The sequence below is a fragment of the Diadema setosum genome, chromosome 18 (genome assembly GCF_964275005.1).
Source record: "Diadema setosum chromosome 18, eeDiaSeto1, whole genome shotgun sequence".
Classification (NCBI taxonomy): domain Eukaryota; kingdom Metazoa; phylum Echinodermata; class Echinoidea; order Diadematoida; family Diadematidae; genus Diadema; species Diadema setosum.
In genome coordinates, this window is record NC_092702.1 from 18,717,712 (window position 1) to 18,742,882 (window position 25,171).

At 37.7% G+C, this 25,171-nt stretch overlaps 1 protein-coding gene across 1 annotated transcript; it reads right to left on the reverse strand.

Moving 5' to 3' along the window:
• Window positions 1-1,565: 1,565 nt before the first annotated feature.
• Window positions 1,566-19,751, reverse strand: LOC140241542 (pyridine nucleotide-disulfide oxidoreductase domain-containing protein 2-like). The gene is made up of 14 exons (XM_072321276.1): window positions 19,508-19,751; window positions 17,916-18,009; window positions 16,666-16,739; window positions 15,872-16,027; window positions 14,783-14,936; window positions 12,250-12,311; window positions 11,207-11,304; window positions 10,755-10,896; window positions 9,850-10,057; window positions 8,531-8,687; window positions 7,900-8,054; window positions 4,049-4,155; window positions 3,171-3,291; window positions 1,566-1,731 (listed from the first exon to the last, which is right to left on the reverse strand). Exons 1-14 carry the CDS (start codon window positions 19,688-19,690, stop codon window positions 1,667-1,669), a joined length of 1,776 nt encoding a protein of 591 aa, XP_072177377.1. The 5' UTR covers window positions 19,691-19,751; the 3' UTR covers window positions 1,566-1,666.
• Window positions 19,752-25,171: the final 5,420 nt, after the last annotated feature.

Here is a 25,171-nt window from a genome sequence, read left to right on the forward strand (position 1 = left end):
TTCGTGAATTTTAGGATGATTTTCGAGGCATATTTTGGGTAATTTTGCTCGCCAGGTTTTCGCTAAATTTCACATTTTATCATTATCAAATCCTTTAATATGTTATATGTACATATTCGGACATGTTTTCAAATTCAGACTAACTCAATTTTAATCCGAAAATAGGTTTCCTTAAATTGTTATTAGCTTGAGAAGTTGTTTACTTTTTCTCAACTACGCGAGTACATATTGTTCACTTTATGCAAATGAGGCTCGGCTGCCGATGGATTTCTGCAAGATAATTGGGGTGCTCCACTGCGCCTGCAATGATTTACATTCGTTCATAAACTTTGTCTTGATTAAAAATACAGTCAAACCTGCCTTAGCGGCCACCTGTTTAACGCGGCCAGCGGCCACAAATTTTGTTTCCAGTGGTAGATTTTAACCTGTCTATAGCAGCCACAGACCCAATGGAGACGTAGTTGAGCCGGTAATTCAGCATGATTTTCTGGTTTGTAACCGTGCCAGTCATTCATGGGCAACGTTCAGTGATCGCCACAGCTGCATTCATCGCTCATTCAGTCATAATAATGCACTAGTGTTAAGCTTTCTGCGTGGCTGCACACATGCTACTGTCATATACCGTGCAACCGGGGATAACGCCGGCACTGAAATGCATGAAACTCACGTGTGCATATGTATATACATGTACATGTAAATTTTACAGATGTATACAACGATAATACATGTACATGAGGCAAGGCACACAAAGTTGGATAACCTGTCTATAGCAGCCACCTGTCTATAACGGCCACTTTTTTTGTTTCCCTTGGGTGGCCGCTATAGACAGGTTTGACTGTAAATGCAGAGTTGTCAAGTCTCCCTGATTCTGCAGGAGTCTCCCTGAAAATATCAAAATCTGTTCATGTCTGAATAAGAGAATATTAAAATCTCCCTGATTTGGGAATTATTTTCGCCCATTGAAATGCATGTAACACACAGATATCTCCTTGATTGCTGTGTGGAATCTCCCTGATTTGGCTGTGGGGATGTTGGCAGACCTGTAAATGGACTAAAAATTGTCTCCTTAGTTGTCCAAATTTCAGCCAATCTGGCTGGCCAACATGATTTCTGTACATTTAATATTCTCCCTCATGATCACTTTCATACTGAGTAGAAAACTACCTGAGAATGTTCTCCTACACTGTCCAAATTTCAGCTAATCTCGCTGGCTTCAATGATAGATATCTGTCCATACATCTTATCATCATTGCCTTCATCCCGAGTAAAAGTCTACTGAAAATATTCTCTTTGGTCCATATATAATCACAGCCAGTCTGGCTGAATCAAACATTGCAGATTGCACAAAATGTAATAGTTACATTACTGCTCAGCAGTGTGACATTAAACAATAATTTACATAGTGAGTACTATTCTATTTGGTTTGGTTTCATTCGATTCCATTCGATTTGATTCAATTTATTCTTTGTTTGGTATGCTTTACAATAATACAGCAATTTTCAGCAATTTCAGTATTGGAAAGATTGCTTATACAAATATAGCATTACACAATAATTGCATACTGTGATATATATTATCTTTATTTAAAACTGTAAGTATATCTGCGCAATTTCATTGATTTTTATGACTCTCTCACTTTGACCGATGGGTACGAGGTGCTGCAGGCTCAAATTCTGTCTGCCCTGACGACCATCGCTGCGTTTTTCCCTGGAGCTCCCATCACTCCACCACCTGACCAGGGGCAACCAATCAAACGGCAAGTTACAATTAGTCAAGTGATCCATCTGTATTACTCCCCCTGATAAAATCAATATCTTCTTATATCTTTTCTCCAAAGAAATTTGTTAGGAAAGGATACTTATATCTTAAAAAGCTTTTGTTACCATAGTACTTTTTTTTTTTTTTGAGGAGATGCTATTTCATAATCTGAGTGAACAAATGCTTGATCCCGAATGAAAGGTTTGTGACATGAAAGAACTTGTCATGTGGGATGTACTATCTTGTATGTACTGATCTAACCGCATAATACCACGCTAGACTTGATGTCTTGGTTCCATACACTGTGTATAGCATGAAGTCATCTGAAATTGATAAAACATTTGATCTATGGCCCAATGGGCTACAAGCAACACATAATGGGCAACAAATGGATAATTTTGAACCAGTTTAAGATGAGTCTGGAAAGAAGGGATACAATTTTACAAACATAACCATAAAAATTTTACCAAAAGTGGATGCAAATTAGGAAGTAGAAAGATTGTGACATTTTGTGAACGTTCATACAACAGTTCCTGAACAGTCAACATGAATATGGAAATGATAAGTTGATGATGCCATTGCCTCACAACTTGCCTTATAGTTTGAAATTTAAGAATTGAAATTTCAAGTTTTCTTTTTATATGTATGCAATTGTGCCCCAGTCTAAAATGCTAATGTACCTTACTGCTCATTATTCAGTTGCTCAGTGAGGAATAACATAATGCTTTACACTCTTATTTTGTCAGTTTTGGTAAATCACAAATGGAACTTTTGACTGGTCTCGAATTCCCCTTAAAGGACAAGTTTACCTTCATAAACATAAGGATTGAGAGAATGTAGCAATATTAGTAGAACACATCATTGAAAGTTTGAGGAAAATCGGACAATCCGTTCAAAAGTTATGAATTTTTGAAGTTTTTGTGCAGTAACCGCTGGATGAGAAGACTACTGCAGTGTGTGAATAACTTAGATGTCACATGCGTACAACAACATAAGGAAAATATAAAGAGAATTTCACAAAATTTCATCTTTTGAAAAAAGTACACATTCCCCCAACTCGTTACCGACAAATGTTATGGGTAATATTATTCCCCCTGCCTTTAGAAAGAGGCAAGTCAAGTGCTCTTTTATTATGCGAAAAAAGTGAAAATATGTTGAATTTTCTTTACATTTTCTTTATACTGTTGTACGCATATGACTCACAAGCTGTAGTAGTCTCCTCATCCAGCGGTTCCAACACAAAAATTTTAAAAATTCATAACTTTTGCATCGATTCTCTAATTTTCCTCAAACTTTCACTGATGTGTTCTACTAATATTGTTGCATTCTCTCAATCCTTATGTTTATGAAGATGAACTTGTCCTTTAAAGTTTGGATGCTCTTTGCGACTGAAGTTTGATGGTCTTTCTTACCAGGATGCGACCCACTGCCACACAGGTAGAGCCCCCTGACTGGTGTGCGGTAGCTCCCACAAGAGGGGAAGGGGCGAGAGAAGTAGAGCTGATCCAGAGACATGGCTCCATGGAAGATATTCTGTCAGAATACATCAGACACACACAAACACACCAGAGAGGAAACAAAAATGAATTGACTCTTTTTCAATATTGATAAAACTGTATCATTATTTAGCTATATATATGATCAGCCATTCTCGCTGAGAGGCTATTTGTTATAATGTTAACGATTGCCTACAAATAGTTATTAGGTTGAAATTCAAAGGTGAATTTTAGAGCCAGCACTGTACACTTCCAGATTTATTCAGCTGACAAGCAAAACACAAAACAAAAACAAAAACAAAACCCACCAAACACAAAAACAAACAAACAAACAAACAAGCAAACAAACAAAAACGGCCTTTCCCGCTCCTATCACTCTGGTACAACTCGCAATCGGCAAAAGCTTACTACATTCTACAGGGGAAACTCAATATAACGAACACTGCTATAACGAGATATCCGTTATTACGAGGAAACTATCTCGGTCCCAATTTGATTGAAAGGTGATGGGTAGTCCCACATGTGCAAATTAATGTCTTAATATCATGCTTTTTTCCATGCCTCCTGACATATAACGAGATATCGGCTATAACTAGGAAAACGACTCGGTCCCGACCATCTTGTTATATCGAGTTTCCCCTGTATTTCTTCTGTTGTCACTGTCGGGGTAAAAAAAAAAAGAAGTGGGGTGCAGTTACAACCCTTGTATTCCTATGTATTGTGCAAAAAAGTGGGGGGGGGGGGGGAGGTGTTCGGGCCTGGTTTTACCATGCCTTCTGTAGGAGAACTCTTACCCCTCCTGTCAGGCCAAATATTCTTTCAAGGTCTGGAGGAGGGAGGATGTCTCGCCCAACGACGCTGTCCTTAAATCCGGGTGCATAGGCCTCGATGGAGTCAAAGACTGCAAATGGAAAGAAGTCATCATCAGAGCTGCTATCCTTTCTTCTCCTGTTTTCACAGCAGTAATCACTGAAGTTCATAAAAATGTCAATTTTAATAGATTAATACTACAGATATTTGACTTACAAACATGTGCTGCTAAAGACCTTATGGCCAAATGAAATGGAAAGTGCATTTTGTGGTATGCAAATGCATATGATACTAAGCCAAATTATACCACACCATACCAAGCCATCCATATACCAGTAATACCAAACTAACTCGTGTCATTCTATACCAAAGCATGTCCTACCTATCATATGATATCTACGGACAGAGTAGCATACAGTCTCCAACCTATCAACATGACTATTTAGAAACACTTTGTTGAAACTTCAGAATATCACATTTTAAAGTGCGGTATTCTGTATTAATTCTTCACACTCCCCCCCCCCCCCCAAAAAAAAAAAACAAAAACAAAAAAACGGAATGCCGCATAATAGTAATAATAATAATAATAATAATAATAATAATAATAATAATAATAATAATAATAATAATAATAATAATAATAATAATAATAATAATAATAATAATAATAATAATAATAATTGATATGATTTACATAGCGCCAAATCCACTCTGCAGAGTGCTCTAGGTGCAGAAGGAAGAGAAAGTGAAGGAGATAAAGACATACAAATATCAAATACATGTAATGAGTAATCAAATTGAGGCTTTAAACAAGTGAGTTTTTAGACTGCTTTTAAAAGAGTCTGATGAAGAACAATTTTTTACGGCTGAAGGTAAGTTATTCCATAAGGTGGGAGCAGCATGGCCAAAGGCACGTGTGCCCCATATTGTAGTGAATCTTGGAATTATCAGAGAACGGAGAACCGGAGTTGGATGAGCGTAGAGATCTAGCAGGGATGTAATTACGGAGTAAGTCAATGTTATACTGAGGAGCAGCGCCCTGAATGCAATGAAAAGTCAGAAGTAAAATCTTAAAAATAATGCGATCTTTGACTGGTAACCAATGAAGTGATCTCAAAATAGGGGTGATGTGAGTGTGCTTCTTGGATAGTGTAATGATGCGTGCTGCCGCATTTTGAAGCCTCTGTAGCATGGAGAGCTGAGTTTGTGGTAAGTTAAATAAGACAGAGTTTCCAAAATCGAGCCTAGAGGATATCAAAGCATGGACTCATTTTTCGGTAGAAGATCGGTTCAAATATTTTCTAATGAAGCCGATATTGCGAAGTTGGTATCTTACAGATCTACAAATGCTAGAAACTTGATGAGACATAGTCATATTACAATCTAGCATTACACCCAGGTTGCGACAGGTTTGGGACACACTAATTGACATGCCGGAAAAGGAAAAGAAATTTATGTCAAGTTTACCTAATTGTGTCTTCGAACCAAACATTAAAAACTCATATTTATCAGTATTCAATTTCAAAAAATGTGAGTTCAGCTATGAATAAACATCGTTCATTGCATTCTCAAGCTGACTCAAAGCATGTAAGGCATCGGTCTGGTTAGTTTTGAAAGACAAATAAAATTGAATGTCATCAGCGTATATGTGATAATTAATTTTGTGCTGGCGCAATACGTCTCCCAGGCAAATAAGATAAATGGAAAACAAGGTGGGCCCGCCCACAGAGCCCTGTGGAACACCGCATTTGAGAGGTATAGCATTTGATTTACAACTGTTGACACACACTGCCTGTGAATGGCATGAAAGGTAAGATTTAAGCCATTCGTATGCCTGACCTTTTACACCAAGAGATTGGAGGGTGTTTAACAAAATTGCATGGTTAACAGTATCGAAGGCGGAAGACAAATCAAGTAAAATCAAAGCAGTAACATTTCCACGATCCATTTCCTGTAGAATAAAATTTGACACATTAAGGAGAAGGGTTTCTACGCTATGGTAAGGACGATATGCGGATTGAAAAGGATCAAATAAATTATTAACCAAGAGATAATCTGTAAGTCTGGAGAAAACAATCCTTTCAAGAATTTTAAACAAAAATGGAAGGTTACAGACGGGGCGGTAATTTTGGAGTGAATCTGGGTCTAAGGAAGGTTTTTTCAAAAGAGGTGTTATATATGCACATTTCAAACATGAGGGGACGTAACACTGATCAATACTTAGGTTCACAATCATTGAAATAATAGGAGCGAAAATGGATGAACAATCTTTTATCAATACAGTGGGGACTGGATCTAAAGAACATGACTTGGGAGGTAATCTGCGAAGAAGAGCTTGGACCTCGTCGGGATCAGTGGGCTTCAGGGTTTCAAGGGAAGCTGTCGTGAGGGGCTCCTGCGCCAATTCGTCTGGACAGAGACTGTTACTGATAGTCTCTAACCTATTCCGAAAGTAATCAATGAAAGTCTCGGCCATTGCAGAACTGTCCGTGTGGGATGGTAATGGTGAAGATTGCTTTCGATTGAGATGGCGGTTGGCAACGGAGAAGAGCCGTTTGGAATCTTCGCCACAGTCTTCGATGAGGCCCACGTAATAAGATCGTTTGGCCTTCTTCAGCAGGGAGTTTACCACATTCTTCTGAGCACACAATAATTTCCTGTTAATTTCACTTTTACCGTTGGAAAGCCATTTGCGCTCGAGTCTCCTACGTTTCCGCTTCACCGCCGCAATGTCAGAGTTGTACCAAGGACAGTCAGTGCGTTTCCTGATCTTTCGAGTCTTTGCAGGAGCATGTATATTGAGGAGTCTGCTGAGTTGTAATTTTCTACAACGCAGTCCACACTGTCAGTTGGGGAAGGCATCAATTTGCAGCTGACAATATCCTCGGCGAATGCTGTCCTGTTGATTTTCTTGATATTGCGGCAGATGAATTCAGACATAACACGAGAAGGCTTTACAAACTTGAGCAAGCAGGAAACTGCAGAATGGTCTCAGATACTGGAAAAGACCTTGGGGCTGGAGTAGAGAACATTATCAGAGTTTCGCACCATGATGACATCAAGAATATGACCCTTATCATGGGTAGGAGATGAGACGAGCTGGGAAATGCCATTCAACTGACGAGATCATTGAACCTCAGCGTATTTGGGGATGAAGTATTGTCAAAATGGATGTTCAGATCCCCCGTGATCACCAGAGGTGATGGTCTGTACATAGTCTCATCAAGAAACTGTGAGAACTCGTCGAGAAATGTTGAGAAAGAATGATTTCCAGGAGGTCTATACACAACGACGATGTCCACACAGGAGTGTGCATTTGAAACAGTTCCATGCATTGACTCAAAGGTAGTGTATTTCCGTGATGGGTTTATGACAACTTGAAGATTGTCCTTGTAGAGAAACCCAACTCCGCCTCCGCGCTTGGAGACCCTTGGACAGTGATGGAAGGTATAGCTACTCGGACGAAGATTGGCAATAGCTGCATCATCAGACGAGGACAACCAGGTTTCGCAGATACATGTGAAGTCTAAACGGTAATCGGTAACAAAATCTTGGAATACCGAAGATTTATTACGTAGGGAACGGGCATTCAAAACACCTAACTTAAAATTTTTATCAAAACAAAAGTGACCACCTCGTTTTCCCCTATGTGTCTTCCGCCTTCTGTTGATACCGAGAGAGACAATCCGTAAAAATGGACTGATGATGGTCAAGATATAACAATTCTTTCCTCCAAATTCAGAATACAGGAGAGGGCAAGTACAAATGTTGGGTCACATGACCCAGACTTTATGCATCAGCTGCCAGTGGGGTCTTGTCAAATGGACTAGCTCACCTCTGTCGCAGTATGTGTCTTTTGTGGCGTCGTCCCACTGCCTGCCACCGCTGAGCTCGTAAGGAGTGTACTGGGTGAAGAGGGAGATGACGTGACACCCCGGGGGCGCCAGGGTGGGGTCCAGTGACGACGGGATGCACATCTCGATCATGGGCCTGGGGGAATTAAAAGGAAAGACAGATCACTTGATTAGAGGGACTTAGTGATGGATGTGATATTGTAGCAAAGAATACACGAGATGGGCACACTGAGGTGAAACAGCTACCTAATCTTTGAGAAATTACTTGTAAATTTGAAATGTCCAATTCATCAAAATACTATTTTGAGAGTGATACATTCCATCACACAACCAACAAAGAGAAATGGTCATGCACAGTAAGCTGCTCTATTCTCTACTACTAATTTCCCTGCTTAATATCCTTTTTTTTTTTAATTACCTTCCTTGGAGATATAGATGCATGAATTTGATACTTTGGGAAAAACATAAACAATTAAACAAAACATACATTAAAACAATAAAGGCTTTTTAAGTAAAAGTTGAGAAACAGGTACACCATGAAACTTGTTAAAAATTGTGAGAAGCTCATATTATAGGGATGGTGCTACATAAGATAGAAATGTGTCAACTAACTTGGTTGGCAGTTCTCCTTTAACTGCATCATCGTAGGCATCGTTCAAGAGACTCGTCTTTTCACAGTTGAGATGGATGGTGCCTGTGTGGTTGGGGCCAGGAGTGTCGTCACTCTTGTTGGGCAGGGCAGCAAAATTAGGAAGTCTGTCGACGGCAACTGAAAGTCATCGGGGCAACCAAACAAAGCAAACAAAAATGATATATCAGTAAACATTTGTGGAAGGTATAAAAGGGCAAACTCTACTAAAACTCCAAATATAAGAATTCGTAAAAAAAAAAACAAAAAAAAAACACAAAACAAAACTTTAGCATTAATGAATAGGAGAGGAAGGTGTTGTACAGTGTTGCAGTAAAACAGTGGACTTGAAATCACAAGGTCACAGGTTCAATGCCCTGGTAATACAGCACCTTGGATTGTTTCGCAGCACAATATTGATTTTACAACAGCATTCTCTAACTAGGAGCTGATGGAGACCCTGTGGGATGTCATTTGTAAAGTAGCAGCCATTGGGTTATCTTCCCTAGGGAGGATTAGAAGTGGTGCATATGAGGTGGAAAAAACATTAAAAGTTGCCCAGGGACTGGGTGCAATCATTAAAAAGCCCCTGAATTTGTACTTACAGTCCTGGAAAAGCAATGACCAACTTATATATAATGGACATGATACTCATGCTGAGGATGATGATGATGATGATGATGATGATGATAACAACAACAACAACAACAACAACAACAACCACCACAACAACAATGATGATAATAATAATAATAATAATAATAATAATAATAATAATAATAATAATAATAATAATAATAATGATGATAATAATAATAATAATAATAATAATGATAATAATAAGAATGATAATAATGATATAAAAACTACCGTAAATTTGATCATAATCATAATTAACATGATTATTTTTATTGTGAGGAAGAGGAGACAAAACATTCCCTCTCCTCAAACTGTATGGTAAAAGATACAACAGAAAGTTTTCGGACCTACAGCAGATACTAACTACAGCATGCTGTAGAAAATTTAACAAACATGACATTTCAAAAGGCATAATTGACCTTACTTACCCAAGAAATAGGGATAGAGATAGATTGGAAGATAGACAGACAGACAGACAGATAAACAGACAGACTGATCGATAGATAAATAGATAGATCGAGAAGGAGAGAGAGAGAGGACAGATTCAGAGAAACTGAAAGATGAAAACATACATAAAACAAAAAAGAAATAAAACAAATGAAGATTAGGAGACCATACATGTAAGAGAGCTATTCAAAGGAAGGAGACACAAAAATTATTTTACCATTAATCTTAGTCACAGGGGACTTGAAGTCAAAGGACGACACCTGCTGGACGAATTCTGCTGGTAGGAGACCGGAGGGAAGGAGGTCCAGGAAAGTGATTTTGGGCGTGGCATTGGAGAGGACCACTTTGCTCCTGATCTCAGTCCCATCCTCCAACACCACTCCACAAGCCGCGTTGTCTCCAGACACGAGGACGGAGCTGACAGGCTGCCATGGCAACGCGGAAATGTAAGAGGCAGAATGCACCATTAGTGTTCAGGAAACATGGTTTCAGGGCAATTTGCAACCACATTTCAGGTTACTTTTGATAAAAAGACTACAAATCAACCCAGTGGAACAGCAGGGTTTTCTTTAAAATTGGGCATAGCAGTGGATTATTTTTTTTTTCACATATTTTCAACGTACAGTGATAATTGTGTAACCATATGTACAAGTACAAGTTTTGAGCTCATTGCCTCATATATGTAATGCTGGTATTTTCCTGAGAATCCTATTTTTGGCCAATGGCTCACCAACTATAAACCGATTTTACATAAATCTTATTGCTGATCCATCATTAAATCCCTAAATTCATGTCATTTATACAGAGTACACCTCACATCATCACAGTATATTCTAATCTACTTAATCTCTTCTCTTTTGACATAAATCATCTGGAATATTGTATTACGCAACTGGAAAATAATGATCCTAAATTACCGCACAAAACAGGACCACTTCCACAAATATCTGACTGACTTCTTTAATAGCAAACTAAGATACTTTCAAACTAGTCTCGACAATCACAAGGATTACTCAATATGAAGGGATTTGACACTTGTCATGAACTGAGTGACATAGGATAGGGAAAACTTGACAAAATCTCCTGAAATTACATTCTGCATTAGAGCAAGATCCACTATACCTTGTCAGTCAGAATGGTTGCCCCATGGGATTTGGCAGAGTTGGCGATGCTGGCAGACACTGCGCCCATGCCCCCCTCGGCATACGCCCACGCCCCCTTGACTCCATCCACCTCTCCCATCACATGGTGCAGCAGGACATAGCTGCAGAAAATGATGATACAGCTAGGGAACTGCTATTAAACTTTGACGATAAACACTTTGTACGCTAGCACTACTCTTGCATGATAATGGTGATAATAGATAGATACTGATTATGATGATAATCATAGACTAGAAAAGTGCTCCAAAGATCTCTGCCAAGCAGCTCATTTCCATTAACATTGTGACTTCCACCCTATATTATCATCCTATATTCATATCATCTGAATCATTAAATTCCTTGACTATTAAATAGTAGGCAAAAGAACACAGCAAACAGATAGAGAGATTTTTTAGATGAGCGGCGACTTACCCACTGCCTGGGGTGTCTGGGGTTAAGAAGGCTCCAATCACAGAGTCTGTAGCTAAGGTGGCCTTTAAGGGTTCAGATTCAAACCAGCGATCCAGTATCTGACAATACAAATAATGGACACAGGTATTTGCTTTATTTTGTTATGTTTTAGTCTCAACATTAGCAGTGACCCAATGGCCTGTGGCCACTAAAAAGTGATGTCGGGCCACCAAATGTATCTTTTGGTGACTCGATCGGGCAATTGACTAAGATTGAACATGGACTGTCACTGTTGCTTTCATTTTTGGCTACTTCATATCTTTTTCAGGCCACCAAAATTTCAGATTTAAAGATCTAAGTGGGCTTTCAGACAAATAAGTTAATATTGAGTCCTGCTTTAGTCTTGCTTTGTTCAAATCTCCTTAAAGTGGGTCTCCCGTGCTTCATGTTGTCAATTTTAGGCTGCAGACATGCTAGAGGTACAGAGGAAAAATGTGGTTGGAATGTTTGGATTCAAGTTCTAGTGATCTATGGACATCACCTTCAAAATGACATGCAATGGGTTGAGTGACAAGCTGAACATTAATTCTTACTCAAACAATGTCATGTGGCTAAACAAAGAAAGAGAGAGATTAAAAAAACAAACAAACAAGAGGAAGGTTCTTGTTAGGAGGTCAGCAGATCAACTTCTATAATAACATCACATGCATTGTTTCTGTTCAAATGGCTTCCGCAGAAGAGTGAGAAAATAGCAGTCTATAATTAGTGTCTTAGTGTCTGTGCATGTGAGGTACTGTTGGGCAGTATGTCATTCAACAAATTAAAGGTGGCAACACATACATCAAGTCCAGTATGGGTTATCGCAGAAGTTAGTTAAACACATCTAACTCACTCAGGATCTCTTACAAGTCACTGGCCCACAAAGATTCTAATAAGTATGCCTAAATCCTTGGCTTTGTCTGGGGTTTACAATGACGAAATCTATTTCTTAGGGTCACTAACTTGAACTCTGACCCTGAAAATAATCAATCATCTTGTGAATGAACAATAAAGTACGATCTTACCTTGTTCATGGGTGCAGTCAGTAACTCATAGAATGCAGGAATGTCTCTCCCGAGAATCTTGCCTGCAATTCCAAATTTCAAAATGTGAAGATCATTATCATAGTTGATGCAACAGCCATCTTACAAGCATCATTTCAAATGTGCAGAAATTCATATTTATGAGTGAATGAAAGATACAATAATGTTAAAGCAGGGCTGCCAACAGTCACACATGAAAGTTGTGGGAGTCCAAAAAGCAATCATGGAGATACTTGTGTGATATATGCATCTCAATGAGGTAAAAAAAAATCCTCAACCAGGGAAGCTTCTAAATTCTTGTCAAGGCATAAAAAGATGTTTCATCTTTCAGGAATACTTGGCAATTCTGATATGAATATTTACCTGCATTGGCTCTGCAAAGGGCAAACTAAACTTGATATGATCAAGAAAAGATATACTTGAACTTTTTTTTTAATAAAAGGGGGATTAATATAATTTTGCTGAATAATGCAAACAGTGTTAAAATCAAATAACACAGGCAGCTGACGGTTGATACAATGTAACATTAAATGTTGATACAGTATATGCCATATCCTACAAAAGTTATATGAAATGAAAATGCAACATTATTGTCTGAGAATATGTGATCACATTGAAAGTAGCAGCCCTAACCCGATTTTCAACTTCAATTTTCACAATGCAAACATATGTTCATCTCTACCAAGTACAGCACCTACATGTAGTACCTTAGGAGCAAGGGTGATTTATTTTTCATGTTGGCATCATATTTCAACATTCATTAACTTATGTGACACCTCTAGCATATAAAGGCACTCATTCAATCTACAATAAATGTGCCCTGTTTTTGTTTTTGTTTTTTTCTCTGGAAAACACAATTCATAATGTTTAACTGATGCAGCTTGTCCCACAGCAATGTGGCCCTTGTTACCTCTGCCAAGGGAGGAGGTTATGTTTTCTTTGGCATTTGTTGGTTTGTTTGCCTGTGTGCAAAATACACTGGACAGCAAAAGAAAGTACCCTATTCTGTGAAAGGCCGCACACAAAAATTCACCCCCTTAGAAATATATAATTTTTGTACACGGGTGTGCTACAATGCCCCTTACTTATCACATGCACATAAGCAAGTGAATGTCTTCATAACAAAGAAGAACTTGACATGCACAGCATCTTGGTCAATGAATCAAAAATCCCACACAACAGCACTTTCCACCATGCAAAAATGGCCACTGAATGGATAACATTTTTAAACAGCCAATATGTCAATTAAGTGAACACCTGTTTTGTCAAAATGATGTTAATGAGTGTATTCTGTATTTAGAGATGCTATCCTTCCTGATTACGCTAATTCTCAGAATAAAATCAGTTAGCTCTATAGACTGGACATTACTTTGAGGACATTTCCGCGTGTTGTTAATTTCGCGGTTGCGAGGGTCTAACTGAACTTAGTTATTTGCGCGCTGTTATTTTCGCGTGTTGTTATTTTCGCGATTCAAAGGCGATTCGCGAAATTCGCGAAAATAAAACCACCGCGAAAATTTCAGCTCGTACAGTACTTTACTCTGGTCTAAGCAAGCTTCCATCAGGAAAATTATGCCACGTCTTGCTAGGCTTGTAAGGCTCATTCTGTTACATTTTGTGACTTTTGATTCAGTGACCAAGATGCTGTGCATGTCATTTTTTTTTTCTTTGTAATAAAGATAATCACTTGCTATTGGGTATGTGATTACTAATGGATATTGCAGCATACCTGTGTACAAAAATTGTTTATTTCTAAGTGGTGAATTTTTGTGTGTAGCCTTTGACAGAAGTGGGTACTTTCTTTTGCTGTCCAGTTTAATTCAAAAAGCTGTCAACGGATTTGGATGAAACTTACAGGAAAGGTTGAGAATGACACAAGTATTGATAGTGATCTAGCAATTTTTGTGGATTTTAATGAAGGATTTTCGATATTTTGGCAGGTAGGGTCAATGAACTTGGGAGTTAAAGCTGCGCATTTTTTAGGTTTCCATACACACACTAAAGTGCATGTGCATGCTCTAGTTTCTGCTAAGGTGAGGCACGCCGCGCAGCTGGAAGTTGATGACGTAACAAAAGGTTTCTATATAGGGAAATCGGGCGACTTTCAGCACGCATACGTATGGGTGGAATTCACTAATCTCTGCGGAAAAACAAGATCAGTGGTGAAAATGAGCTGCTTCGCTGAGGTCTGTGCTCTCAGAGTGCATTTCTAGTTTGCAAAGCACTGCCCATTCATTTCAATCTCCCATTTACACTTGGCCTTCACACAAGTTGGTCAAATGCACCAAGGTGAAACAATGCCATGGTTTCCTACACCCCCCCATGAAAGGTCACTGTGATACCATTGGGATTGCTGGATTACTAAATTGCGGGATAACTTAAAAACATCACTACTTCGTAAAAAGATTAGTTTAACACATCAGTACTGGTAGGAGAAAAAAAAAAAAAAAAAAGGACATGACAGGCGATGCACACATTAGTGAACACTGATTGTAGCAAGTTTTAAACCCCAAACCTGATTTGGCAATGGACTTGACTGTGTCCAGCATCTGCATCTTTTGTTTCATGGAGGCTCTGCTGCTGGGGTTGAGATCAATGGGAGGGTTGTCAAGGAGAGGGGTGATGGCTGACGCAATCCGATTCAGGTAGTCGTCAAATTTGAAGTAAGCCTGAAACAAAGATAGAGGGAGCCCTTCAAGATGATGTACCTCAGCTGATCTTCTACAAAGCAGTAAAGCAATAGTCACACCCAATCCATAATCAACTGTTAGAAAATGCAATCTTTGAAAATGCATGGTGGAAGGGAAAAAAAAAATAATGTGCTTTCAAACTGGGCCAAACGTAGACAACTTGACTTCTGACACTGAATAAAATAACACATTTTCTTTTATCCTAATGTTACGTTGCTATTCATAAAATATTTACGCCTAACTTACCCAGTTATAAAAAGCGTTACATATTTGAAGACTCAACTGTAATTATACAATGTATGTATGGAACTTTGATGGTTGTTTACACACCAGTAATGTATTGTAACATTAGTCTCATACCTAGTCATTAGAGATCCAATGTCATTTGATCCATCCCCTTAAAAAAAAAATAAAATAAATAAAAGTAACATAAATTTGTCTATTACAATTTGTACTTCTCCAAATTGACATGTTTAGTGATATAGGGAATCATTTTTTAAATGCTAGGCATGATTCATCTCCTGCAGTGACAAACTTTTATCACACTCATATTCACCTTGAACATTCACCACACTGGGGTTGCTAAACGAACATACAATGGGAACATCAAAATCTTATACAGATTGAAGAAAGAACATGAGAGTAAAAGAGTGGTGATGTCATGCAGAATTGGCAACTACTGTACGAGCTGAAATTTTCGCATACAGATATTTTCGCGAATTGCTACTTGGAGGACATTTTCGCGTGTTGCTAATTTCGCGGTTGTGAGGGTCTAACTGAACTTACTTATTTACGGGTTGTTATTTTCGCGTGTTGTTATTTTCGGGGTTTAAAGGCGATTCGCGAAATTCGCGAAAATAAAACCACCGCGAAAATTTCAGCTTGTACAGTATGTTCTCTCAAGAAAGCTGTACCTCCGCATCCTTCTGAGAGAACTGGGCAATCTGTTGCTTGGTGAACTCCTCATCTCGGCTCATGAGGAGGGACCGGGGTCTTCCGCTGGGCCCCGGCTCCTCCAGGAGCGGGGTGAAGGCATGCTCTGGCCTCAGGTACACCTTTAGACCATGCTTCTACAGAGATAGAAGAGAACCATTCACATGTGACGAAGATAAGCACATTCCTTGCCTACACTCTGTGATGTGTTTATCTTGTGAATAAAATATCAATAATGCATTACTCCTGCTTAAAAAAGTACCACCTCCACTGTCCTGTTTACATATAAGACAGAACCCATACTGCATATTGGAAAACCCTCACTCCCATCCCAAAGATCGTCTGAATTGGACGTCCTCCTTGCGTGCTTGTCGTACGCATAATATCTGAGTATATCATATCCTCCATATGTCTAAACCCTACATACCATGGTACATGAAGACACATAACATGTATACTTACATTCATATATCCATATCCATATACTCATAAATTTTACATTGAATTTCCATCATTTTTTTTTAAATCTTTTACACAATCAATGGAAAATTGTGATGTGGTGACATCATCAGCTCACTCACTTGCATATTCATATCAACTATTAAAGAACAATTTTTTGAAAAAGTTGGCAAATCTGTAAAATTTAAACTTCCTTACTTTTAATGCAATTTTGTCCAAATTTTCCCAGTTGCACTTTTAAAACTTTACTTTCTCATTTCCACACTAAATTTTGAATGGTATGGAATGGACAAACATCCTGAAAACAATCTTTTACCTTAAGCTCCAAATCTTTGACTATGGTAGGCCTCAGGAGACTCAGCAAGTAGGAGCACCTTGAAAACTTGAATCCTACATGGGATAAACACACGGAGCTTTGTTCAATACAACTTGTACCTTTGGAGGTAAAGTTCTGCATTTAATCAGCAGCAGCAACAGCATCAGCATAGTCATTTAAACCTTAAAAAAATCTAAATACATTGCATATATGACTACATGTAATAATCATAAATGAAAATAAAACATGGATTCTCCTCACAAGTGATTATGCATTATTCTAATAATGCTTCATATACTTTAATGCAACATATTTTGATGGTATAATATTTTGTGAATTGGAATATGTAAGACAATTTTGCGAGTGGTTAAATTAGCATTCAAAATGGAATGATTTCTCAAGAGAAATGTTGCAATTTTCACCTCAGATATGATAGACAATAATGAACTTAAATGGAAGGCAATTTTCCCAACCCTGTTAAAGGGACTGTACAGTACTGGGTGAGGTTGGGATTCAGGTTTATAACAACCCTAAGAGAGATAAGGAGAAACCTCTTATGAAATATGAAAGAGCATGTAATTTTAAGAAGGATTCAACATTTATTTGATGAAAATTGGTTTTCAAATGGCTGAGATATCCAAAAAAGTGATAATAATAAAAGGTGACAGGCAACGCCTTTTATTAGGATCTCTTTGTTTCAAATTGTTTTTGGATATCTCGGCCATTTCAAAACCGATTTTCATCAAATAAACTTTTGATACCCCTTAGAATTGCATACTCTTTGACATCTCACAGAGTGGTTTCTGAATATCTCGCAAAACGTTAAAAGCTAAATCCTCACCTCAACCAGAACTATACACACCCTTTAATTCCATGAATATCAGTTAACTTGCAAAATTTGTGAAATATACTGTGTAAACAGTACTCTATCGCCAACACCCATACCCTTACCCATTAAAAAAAAAAAAAAAAAAAAAAGGACACACAACCACAATATGTAACTGCCGTAGCAGAATGGTTCTGTCTGTCTGTCTCTCTGTTTCTTTGCATTTTGGAAAATGCAGGCTGAAAGCTAATACAATGTTACACACTGTCGCTATATACAAACTATAATGAATTTTAGATCACTCAATGCAGCTACCAAATCACTTTTCAGTGGCTGATTTTGAGTAGTGTTCCCTGAGATGAATCAAGACCTCATAACCATGGAAATGACATCATCTACAAACTACTGATAGGAGGTAACAAACCTGGCACAATTTCTTCGGTGACAGCCGCTCCGCCAATGACATGGCGTCTTTCCAGGACAAGGGTGTCTAGCCCAGCTTTCTGCAGGTATGCTGCCTGCATGGAAGTAGAAAAAAAATCAAATTATTAGCATCGGCTCTGACTCGGTAACTGCTTTCATTTCTTGGATCAGTTTCACAATAAGATCACAAACATCGAGTCCTCTCTATTACCCATGGTGAAAACTTAAAATGAATTTCAGTGCTAACAGTTTAAAAAAAATTCATAGCCCCAGTCAAAAAAAGAAAAGTATTTGAACAATGCAGTTATTAAGCCATTGCCTCCCACATAATGTGATTCCCTTTGAAATTTGTTCATGGCATACCTGGTTCCCCTGTGATTTTCTTCCATATCATTAACTTGAAACCTTAATTGCTCAATATTAAAGTTGACATAAATCAAAATGAGAAAATTTTGCATTAAAAAAAATTACTAAACTAATGAGCAAAGTAAGATGAGTTTTGCATAGTATGTTTTCACTTTACTGGCTTTTGATGCCAGAATATACTACCACTGATTAACATGAACAACAAACAAATACCAAGGAGGTTTTATACATGGAGTTCCAACTGGCTGTAATTATTCAAACAGTTGTCAGATTTCTGATGTACAAAAGAATTCCACAGGTGCACTTGTGCCTTTGATGATCGATGTTCCAAGCCGCCGTCTTGCTGAGCAATCTGAAGATTCATTTTGAACGTTATCATAATGTTGGCCATATTTTGCTTATGTATTTATTACATGAAATGAAATTTCACTTAATACAATAATAATAAAGCATGTAAAACAAAAGTCAATTCCGTTCAGAAATTAGCGTATACAGTGTAAGTGTAAATCAGAGCTGTATTATCTGAAAATGTTTAAAACTGTACCATCCTGGAAAGCTGGTTTTATCACTTTTCGACTTCATTTCCCCAAATGAAACTAATAGGTAATAATCTTCAAGTGTAATTCTTTATTGATAGATATATCAGATTAGTGCCCGCATATGCCCAATCGAGTAATTTTCATCTTCATTTCAGCATTTTTTCCTCAATTTCTGTTCGCGCATCCTCGTGTCTGTACCACCTACCTTTTATAAGAAGGGATAGCGAAAAGTAATTACCATCACAAAGACATATCTTTCTTTGAAAGTGGCTGGTGATTATGCAATGAGACACGAGTCAATTGTCTTCGTATCGGCTCGGCAGATCCTGTTTGGCACATGCTTCAAATATTTTTGAGCGGCGGCTTCGAACATAGATCAAAGAGAATAACTCTGTTGTTACTCCATCTCTTCAACCTCCTTGCAAATACTCGTATTCACATCTTTTTACCTTTGTTATGGATTGTACTTCAAAATGCATGACAATTAATTTATCCACTACAAAATGTTTCACATTTATGATACGAGGACCTCACTCATATGAGGAGTACTGGACAAGAGACAATTACATTATGTGAATAAAAAAAGAAGTGAAAAGAAAAAGGAGTTCAATAAGGCATGTGATGATGTGTGCTGGGTCCATGTACGCCAACATTTGTACAATGTGAAGAATGGGGCACGTGTACTCACCGCAACAAGACCATTGTGTCCCGCCCCGATGACAATAGCGTCATACTCTTTCGTGAGGGGGTCACCCCCTCTTTGGCAGCGTACAGAAGAGGAACCAAAGTGCTGTGAAACTTGGGTCAGAGGTCGCATGAGAGAGTTACGCCCCTTCATTAAAGGGTCCCATAGCTTTGTGGTGAGCATCATGCCTGCAAGCTGGATTTCGTCAAACCTTAATTCCACCTGTTTTTGCAATGATGGCCAAGCAAACAAGTAGTCAAGAGAAGAGGCAATCATGGCAGCATGATCTGATGGTTTATATATCAATTATATTACTGTATATTGCCGACGTTCTTGGCAGTAGCGAATATACCAAGTCTCATGCCTATTGAAGCACAACTAAGGCACGAGTCTCAAGCTCTAGCAAGCCATCTCACACTCATCTGCCAAGCAGTCATGCTGTAGTTCTCACACCTTCCAGGAGGGAAAAATAAATACAAAAAAAAAAAAAAAAAACAAGCCACGTAGATCAATAATAAACTTTGAATACATTGTGGGAAGCCTGCTGATTCTAAAGTAGGGTAAAGACAAGTGTTTCATTATTCTTTTTTGTTGGCTAGTAAAACCCGTTAGTAAAGGATGTTTATTGTTACATGGCTGTATATATCTCACAAATTACACTGTAGGCCCTACTTACTATTTGATAAAGCCAAAGGATAGTCTAGATAAAGCAATTTGCGAGATGTCTCTCAAAATTGTGCTTTCTACAAAGTTATGTCAGTCATATCTTCCAGACTTGATGCACTCACCCTTGACCACAGTTTTGTTTGGGCAATGCTCAAAATTATGTCTTTCTGGACAATCTTCAATAGTGATGTAACACTGAATGGATGAAAATTAATTTATGTAAGTAAAATCTTATTACATGTAAATTTAAAGGGATCATATAGTTTTGGTTGAGACCTAATTTCAGGTTTCTGACATTTTTTGGTGAGATAATGAGAGACCTCTTATGAAATATGAAAGAGCATGTAATTCTAAAATTTTATGAGGAATTCAGCGTTTATTTGATGATAATTAGTTTTGAAATGGCTGAGATATCCAAAAAAGAGCAATTCTAATCAAGTGTGGGACCCACACTTTATTACGATCGCTTTGTTTTACTTTGTTTTTGGATGTTTCAGTCATTCCAAACCTGATTTTCATGAAATAAACTTTCAATTCCTCTTAAAATGGTATGATCTGTACTATATCATAAGTATTTTCTTGCTATCTCGCAAAAAGTTAAAAGCCCAGTTCTCATCTCCACCAATACTGTACTATCCTTTTAAGCATATAAGTACCGAATTGAACAATTTCTATACAAAATAACAATAATAATAATAATAATAAATCTACTTGTTGTGGGAGTCTCCTCATTTCAGGTAGACCTCTATATAGGCCCTACAGAAGAACAATGGGACTGTGATGTAGATCTAGGGTAGTACACTATTATTAAACAGATCTAACGTTAGAGTTTATAAATTTAAAAGCGCGATCCAAGCTTGAAGGTTGAAAGGGAATGACACTCCTTTCTTGAATCTCCTTGACCGTGGTTGCTACGAGTGCGACGTATTAATATGATATGGGCATATTATATGATGATATGGTCTAACGAAAAAGAGACAGACATGGGAAAAATCTATATGGACATAGGCCTACCTTAGCTCTGCGAAGTGTATGGTTTGGGTTTTTAGCTGGACGTACCACTCGCTGCTGCTATAGCGCTAGAGCTCTCTCCACCACTAAACGTTGGTTATATAGTACACGCACCATCCCTATGCCTGTCATGTCATCATCAGTGTAAACAATACACACAGGCCCTCAGGGAAGCGTGGGGAGTGGGTTGGCTTTACTTGTATGGAGCGCCAGTAATAAATCAAAATACTGTAATTGTATTCAGAAAAGATATGTATGATGGAAAATTTACAGAATCCTCGGCATTAGAAGATAATAAACCAGCAAGTGTAGTACAATGTGTACTACATACATCAGTTTTACTGGAATTTGGAAACATATCACGTAAAGGCTGACGGTGTTGTTTACAAACACTGTCAACTGTCCAAGCTCATACGGCGTCTCATATAACCATTCCTGCTGGGCACGTGCAGTGCAGTGAGAGGGAAGATCCCTTGGAAGATCCCAAAAGAGGTAACCTCTTTGGAAGATCCCAAAAGAGATTTTCAGGATAGTACCAACTCAACAACAACAACCAACACAATTACTGATCGGTATATACACTCCCGCAACCAAATAAAAGCGGAAAGATCCGCGGGAGGCCGACAGTAATAAAAATAGAGTAGGCCTGTATAAGCCTATTGCTCTGTTAACAAAGTATTATCCCAAATATTAACCAAGTAAAATGTTTTAGCGTGTGTCTGACACCCGTGCCTTATCTCCTCCATGTTTGACACACGCAGTCCACATTACATGAATCATACTTTTACAAATCAGGAACGTTTTGATCAGATGCTATCTTGGCTGTGAATATGAAGGTCAAAGGTCAAAAATACATGACAGTGGAAACTCAATTATGAAGAAATCTGATGATATAACAAAATACCTGCTAAAACAAACTTATTTCTCCAGTCCCAATGAATTGATTTCCTTTGTTTGGTATTGTTTATTGACTACTGATATAACAAAATATCTGACACAAAGAGCAAGTTGTCTTGGTCCCAAGGATCTTGTTATACATGTAGGTCCTACTGAGTTTCCACTGTAGGCCTATTCTTTACTATGGTTAATCCAAGCCGTATGTAATGGACCATGTTACAACGGTTGTTTCATCAAAATGACTTCTTGATCAGACGCCATCTTGGCTGTATAAACTTGGGTCAAAGGTCTCAAAAAGAACTTATTCAGTGTATATTGGTTAATACACTACATTAGACCCCATAATTATATGCACGATAGACAATAAGGTACATGGATCATTTCATAAAATTACTAAGAAACGGTGACCAGGAGTTGAATTATTGGCTGTGCGACTTACGTTAAAATGTCAAACATACTGCATTCTGTATTTCGGTTGATACAAACCTATTGCCCTATATTTTGCACTCATACAAGTTATAGACTTTGTAATATTGGTGTAATGGGAAGGCACCCAAAAATGAAGCTTTATAATACAATAATTTTCATTTTGAAATATATCAATTTTAGATCTATAGATCGGAGGGGAAAATTCCTACTTTTGAGGAAATGTATAAAAGAATACTAAGGTTTCGGAATGAAGAAAAAGAAATTGCTTTGAAAAGGAATAAGTTGGGATTACATTTGCTGAAATGGGAAAATGTTTCTGAAACAGGAGCTTAAGTATTGTTTTTTTTTTTCTTTTTTAGTCTTTTTAGTAGTTATCATTGGGGAAGGCTAAATAATGTGTTATTGGAAAGGGGTAAGCTTTTGTTGGCATAAAGTTTATATAATTTTTATCAGCAATTAGGAGTTTGATGAGTTTTGTCTGACGGATTTGTAATTGAACTTGGAGCGGTGCTTGTGTGCGGGCGAATGCTGCTTTTCTGCATACGGTCCATTATGTTTTATGTATCAATATTTAAAAGTCGTTTCATCAGGAAGGAAGGTGGTATCGTTTTGTGTGTATGGGGGGTGGTGTATGTGTTTATGTGAGTTGGTGTGTGATGTGTATGAGGGTGTGTATGTGGGTTGGTGGCTGTGGTTGTGGGTGTGGTGTAGGCTTTGGTGAATCGGGGGTTGGTGGGAATGGGGATTTGAGTTGAAGAAGGATAGTTATAAATTGTATGAAAGATATTGGTAGAATTTAATAATTAGGATAGATGTAATTTTGTTTTGGTTGAGGGGAAGGGTTGGTTGGATTTCTTTTACGAATGATTTCATTCTAGATTTGTATAACGTATTTGTTGTTATTTTTTTATGTATATGCCCTTCTGAGTGTGAGTTATATGATTCAGTATATTCAAAGGATATTTGTTTGGTAAATGTCAATACTTTCTCGTGAAGAAATTGTCAGTGTATAGGGTTGATTTATATATAATCGAGTTGTTTATGTTGAAGAGAGATGATTTGCAAAATAAATTGACAAATGGATTTGTTTGCGTTTTGAATTGTATTTGTACCGTTTATGTTCATGTTACACCCAGAATGGGTTGATTTATTAATGATTTGAATGAAATCAATAAAACATCAAGGAAAAACAAAAACAAAATTTCTTAAGTAAATATATAACTTATAATATAATATGATACAATGTATAAAATAATACGTGGCTCATTCATAAGATTTACATATGGATTTATGTTTGGCTGTGACTAGTATTGTGTATGACATGTGTAATTCTACAATCAAAATCTGTACGCATTTGCACTGCCAGGTCTCGTTAGTCAACAAGCAAGAAATAATCTTTAGACATTTTTTTTTTTTTTGGTAGAAATTTGTATTTTCGACGTAGTGAGTAATTCTAATTACGGCATGTGATACAGTCGGATCATTAATAGAAGAGAATGAGAAATTTGGGTGGTAGAAGGCACCAAAAGGGCCAACCCACTCCCGACATTTCGGCAAGCGTGGATGTTCCTGCCATTTTCAAGAGAATCACATACATAATATATCCAAGAAAGAATACGTGGTGCACCACCCAACATTCTACCGCCATGGAAGCCTTGAAAGATTTCAGAATGAGAAATCTCTGAATTGTTGGATATGTAGGATTTCTTGGGGACTGTGGATCAATTAATGAAATATAATTTCGTTACTTTTAGTTGCAATTATCCTTGGCTACAGAAGTAGTAGTAGTAGTAGTAGTAGTAGTAGTAGTAGTAGTAGTAGTAGTAGTAGTAGTAGTAGTAGTAGTATAAGTAGTAGTAGTAAATAGAAGTACATTGTATCAACATTGTCAGCTTCTTTGCCAGTACATTAAGTATAGTCTTAGTAATAATGATAACAACCATAGCATTGACTATGGCAACAATAATCTATAATTACTATAACTATCAGTTTAAAACTGTTACCAAATAGTCGTATTTAGTTATCCATTTTGATTATCAAATTTGTTTATCCAGGAATTAAAAATAAAAACAAACACACACACCGAAAATCCTGGGCACTTTTTTTTTCGTTTTCTTCATTCTGTATTTTATCTCTCCATCCACCCAGGTCATATTCTGCTAATTTTTACTATATTCATTTATTCTTCTTTTATCTACATGTATCAACCAAGCTAGTTATCTATCTAAGAATCTACGAATACTATTATGAATTATATATTTGATTACTTATTCGTAACATCGTAACTCGGTTTTCGGCCGGTTTTGAGAGTTGTTGGGCTAATCGTCATGCCAACTGTGGTTCATTTTATTGTTTCTATTTTTTTTTTTTTTTCGGCGGAACAACTGGTTCTAAAGCCTGCAGCCTCTTTCAAGCTCTCATGATTACTGTCTTTGTTTCCAGGCCCTCCATCCGTAGAAACTTGGGAACAATAATAACTCACTGCGTTTTAACTTCTTTGATGGTTAGCCAGGTGGGCCCCCATTCAAATTGCATTGTATCACACACATATTGATCCAGCGCCCTCCATTCATCAGTGTACGCAGGCTGTTTAACTTTTCCTTTGACATGATCAACCAATCAGAGCACGCATCTTCATAATGGCTGTGGAAATACCATGGAAGA

Bases quoted from the DNA above. Each gene is read 5' to 3' on its own strand.
- LOC140241542 (XM_072321276.1), bottom strand. From the start codon at position 19,690: ATGATGCTCACCACAAAGCTATGGGACCCTTTAATGAAGGGGCGTAAC. The intron at 8,055-8,530 runs GTTAGTTGACAC...TAATTCCCCCAG, and splicing joins AAAGGAGAACTGCCAACCAA to GCCCATGATCGAGATGTGCA. The intron at 4,156-7,899 runs GTGAGCTAGTCC...TTCCATTTGCAG, and splicing joins AGACACATACTGCGACAGAG to TCTTTGACTCCATCGAGGCC.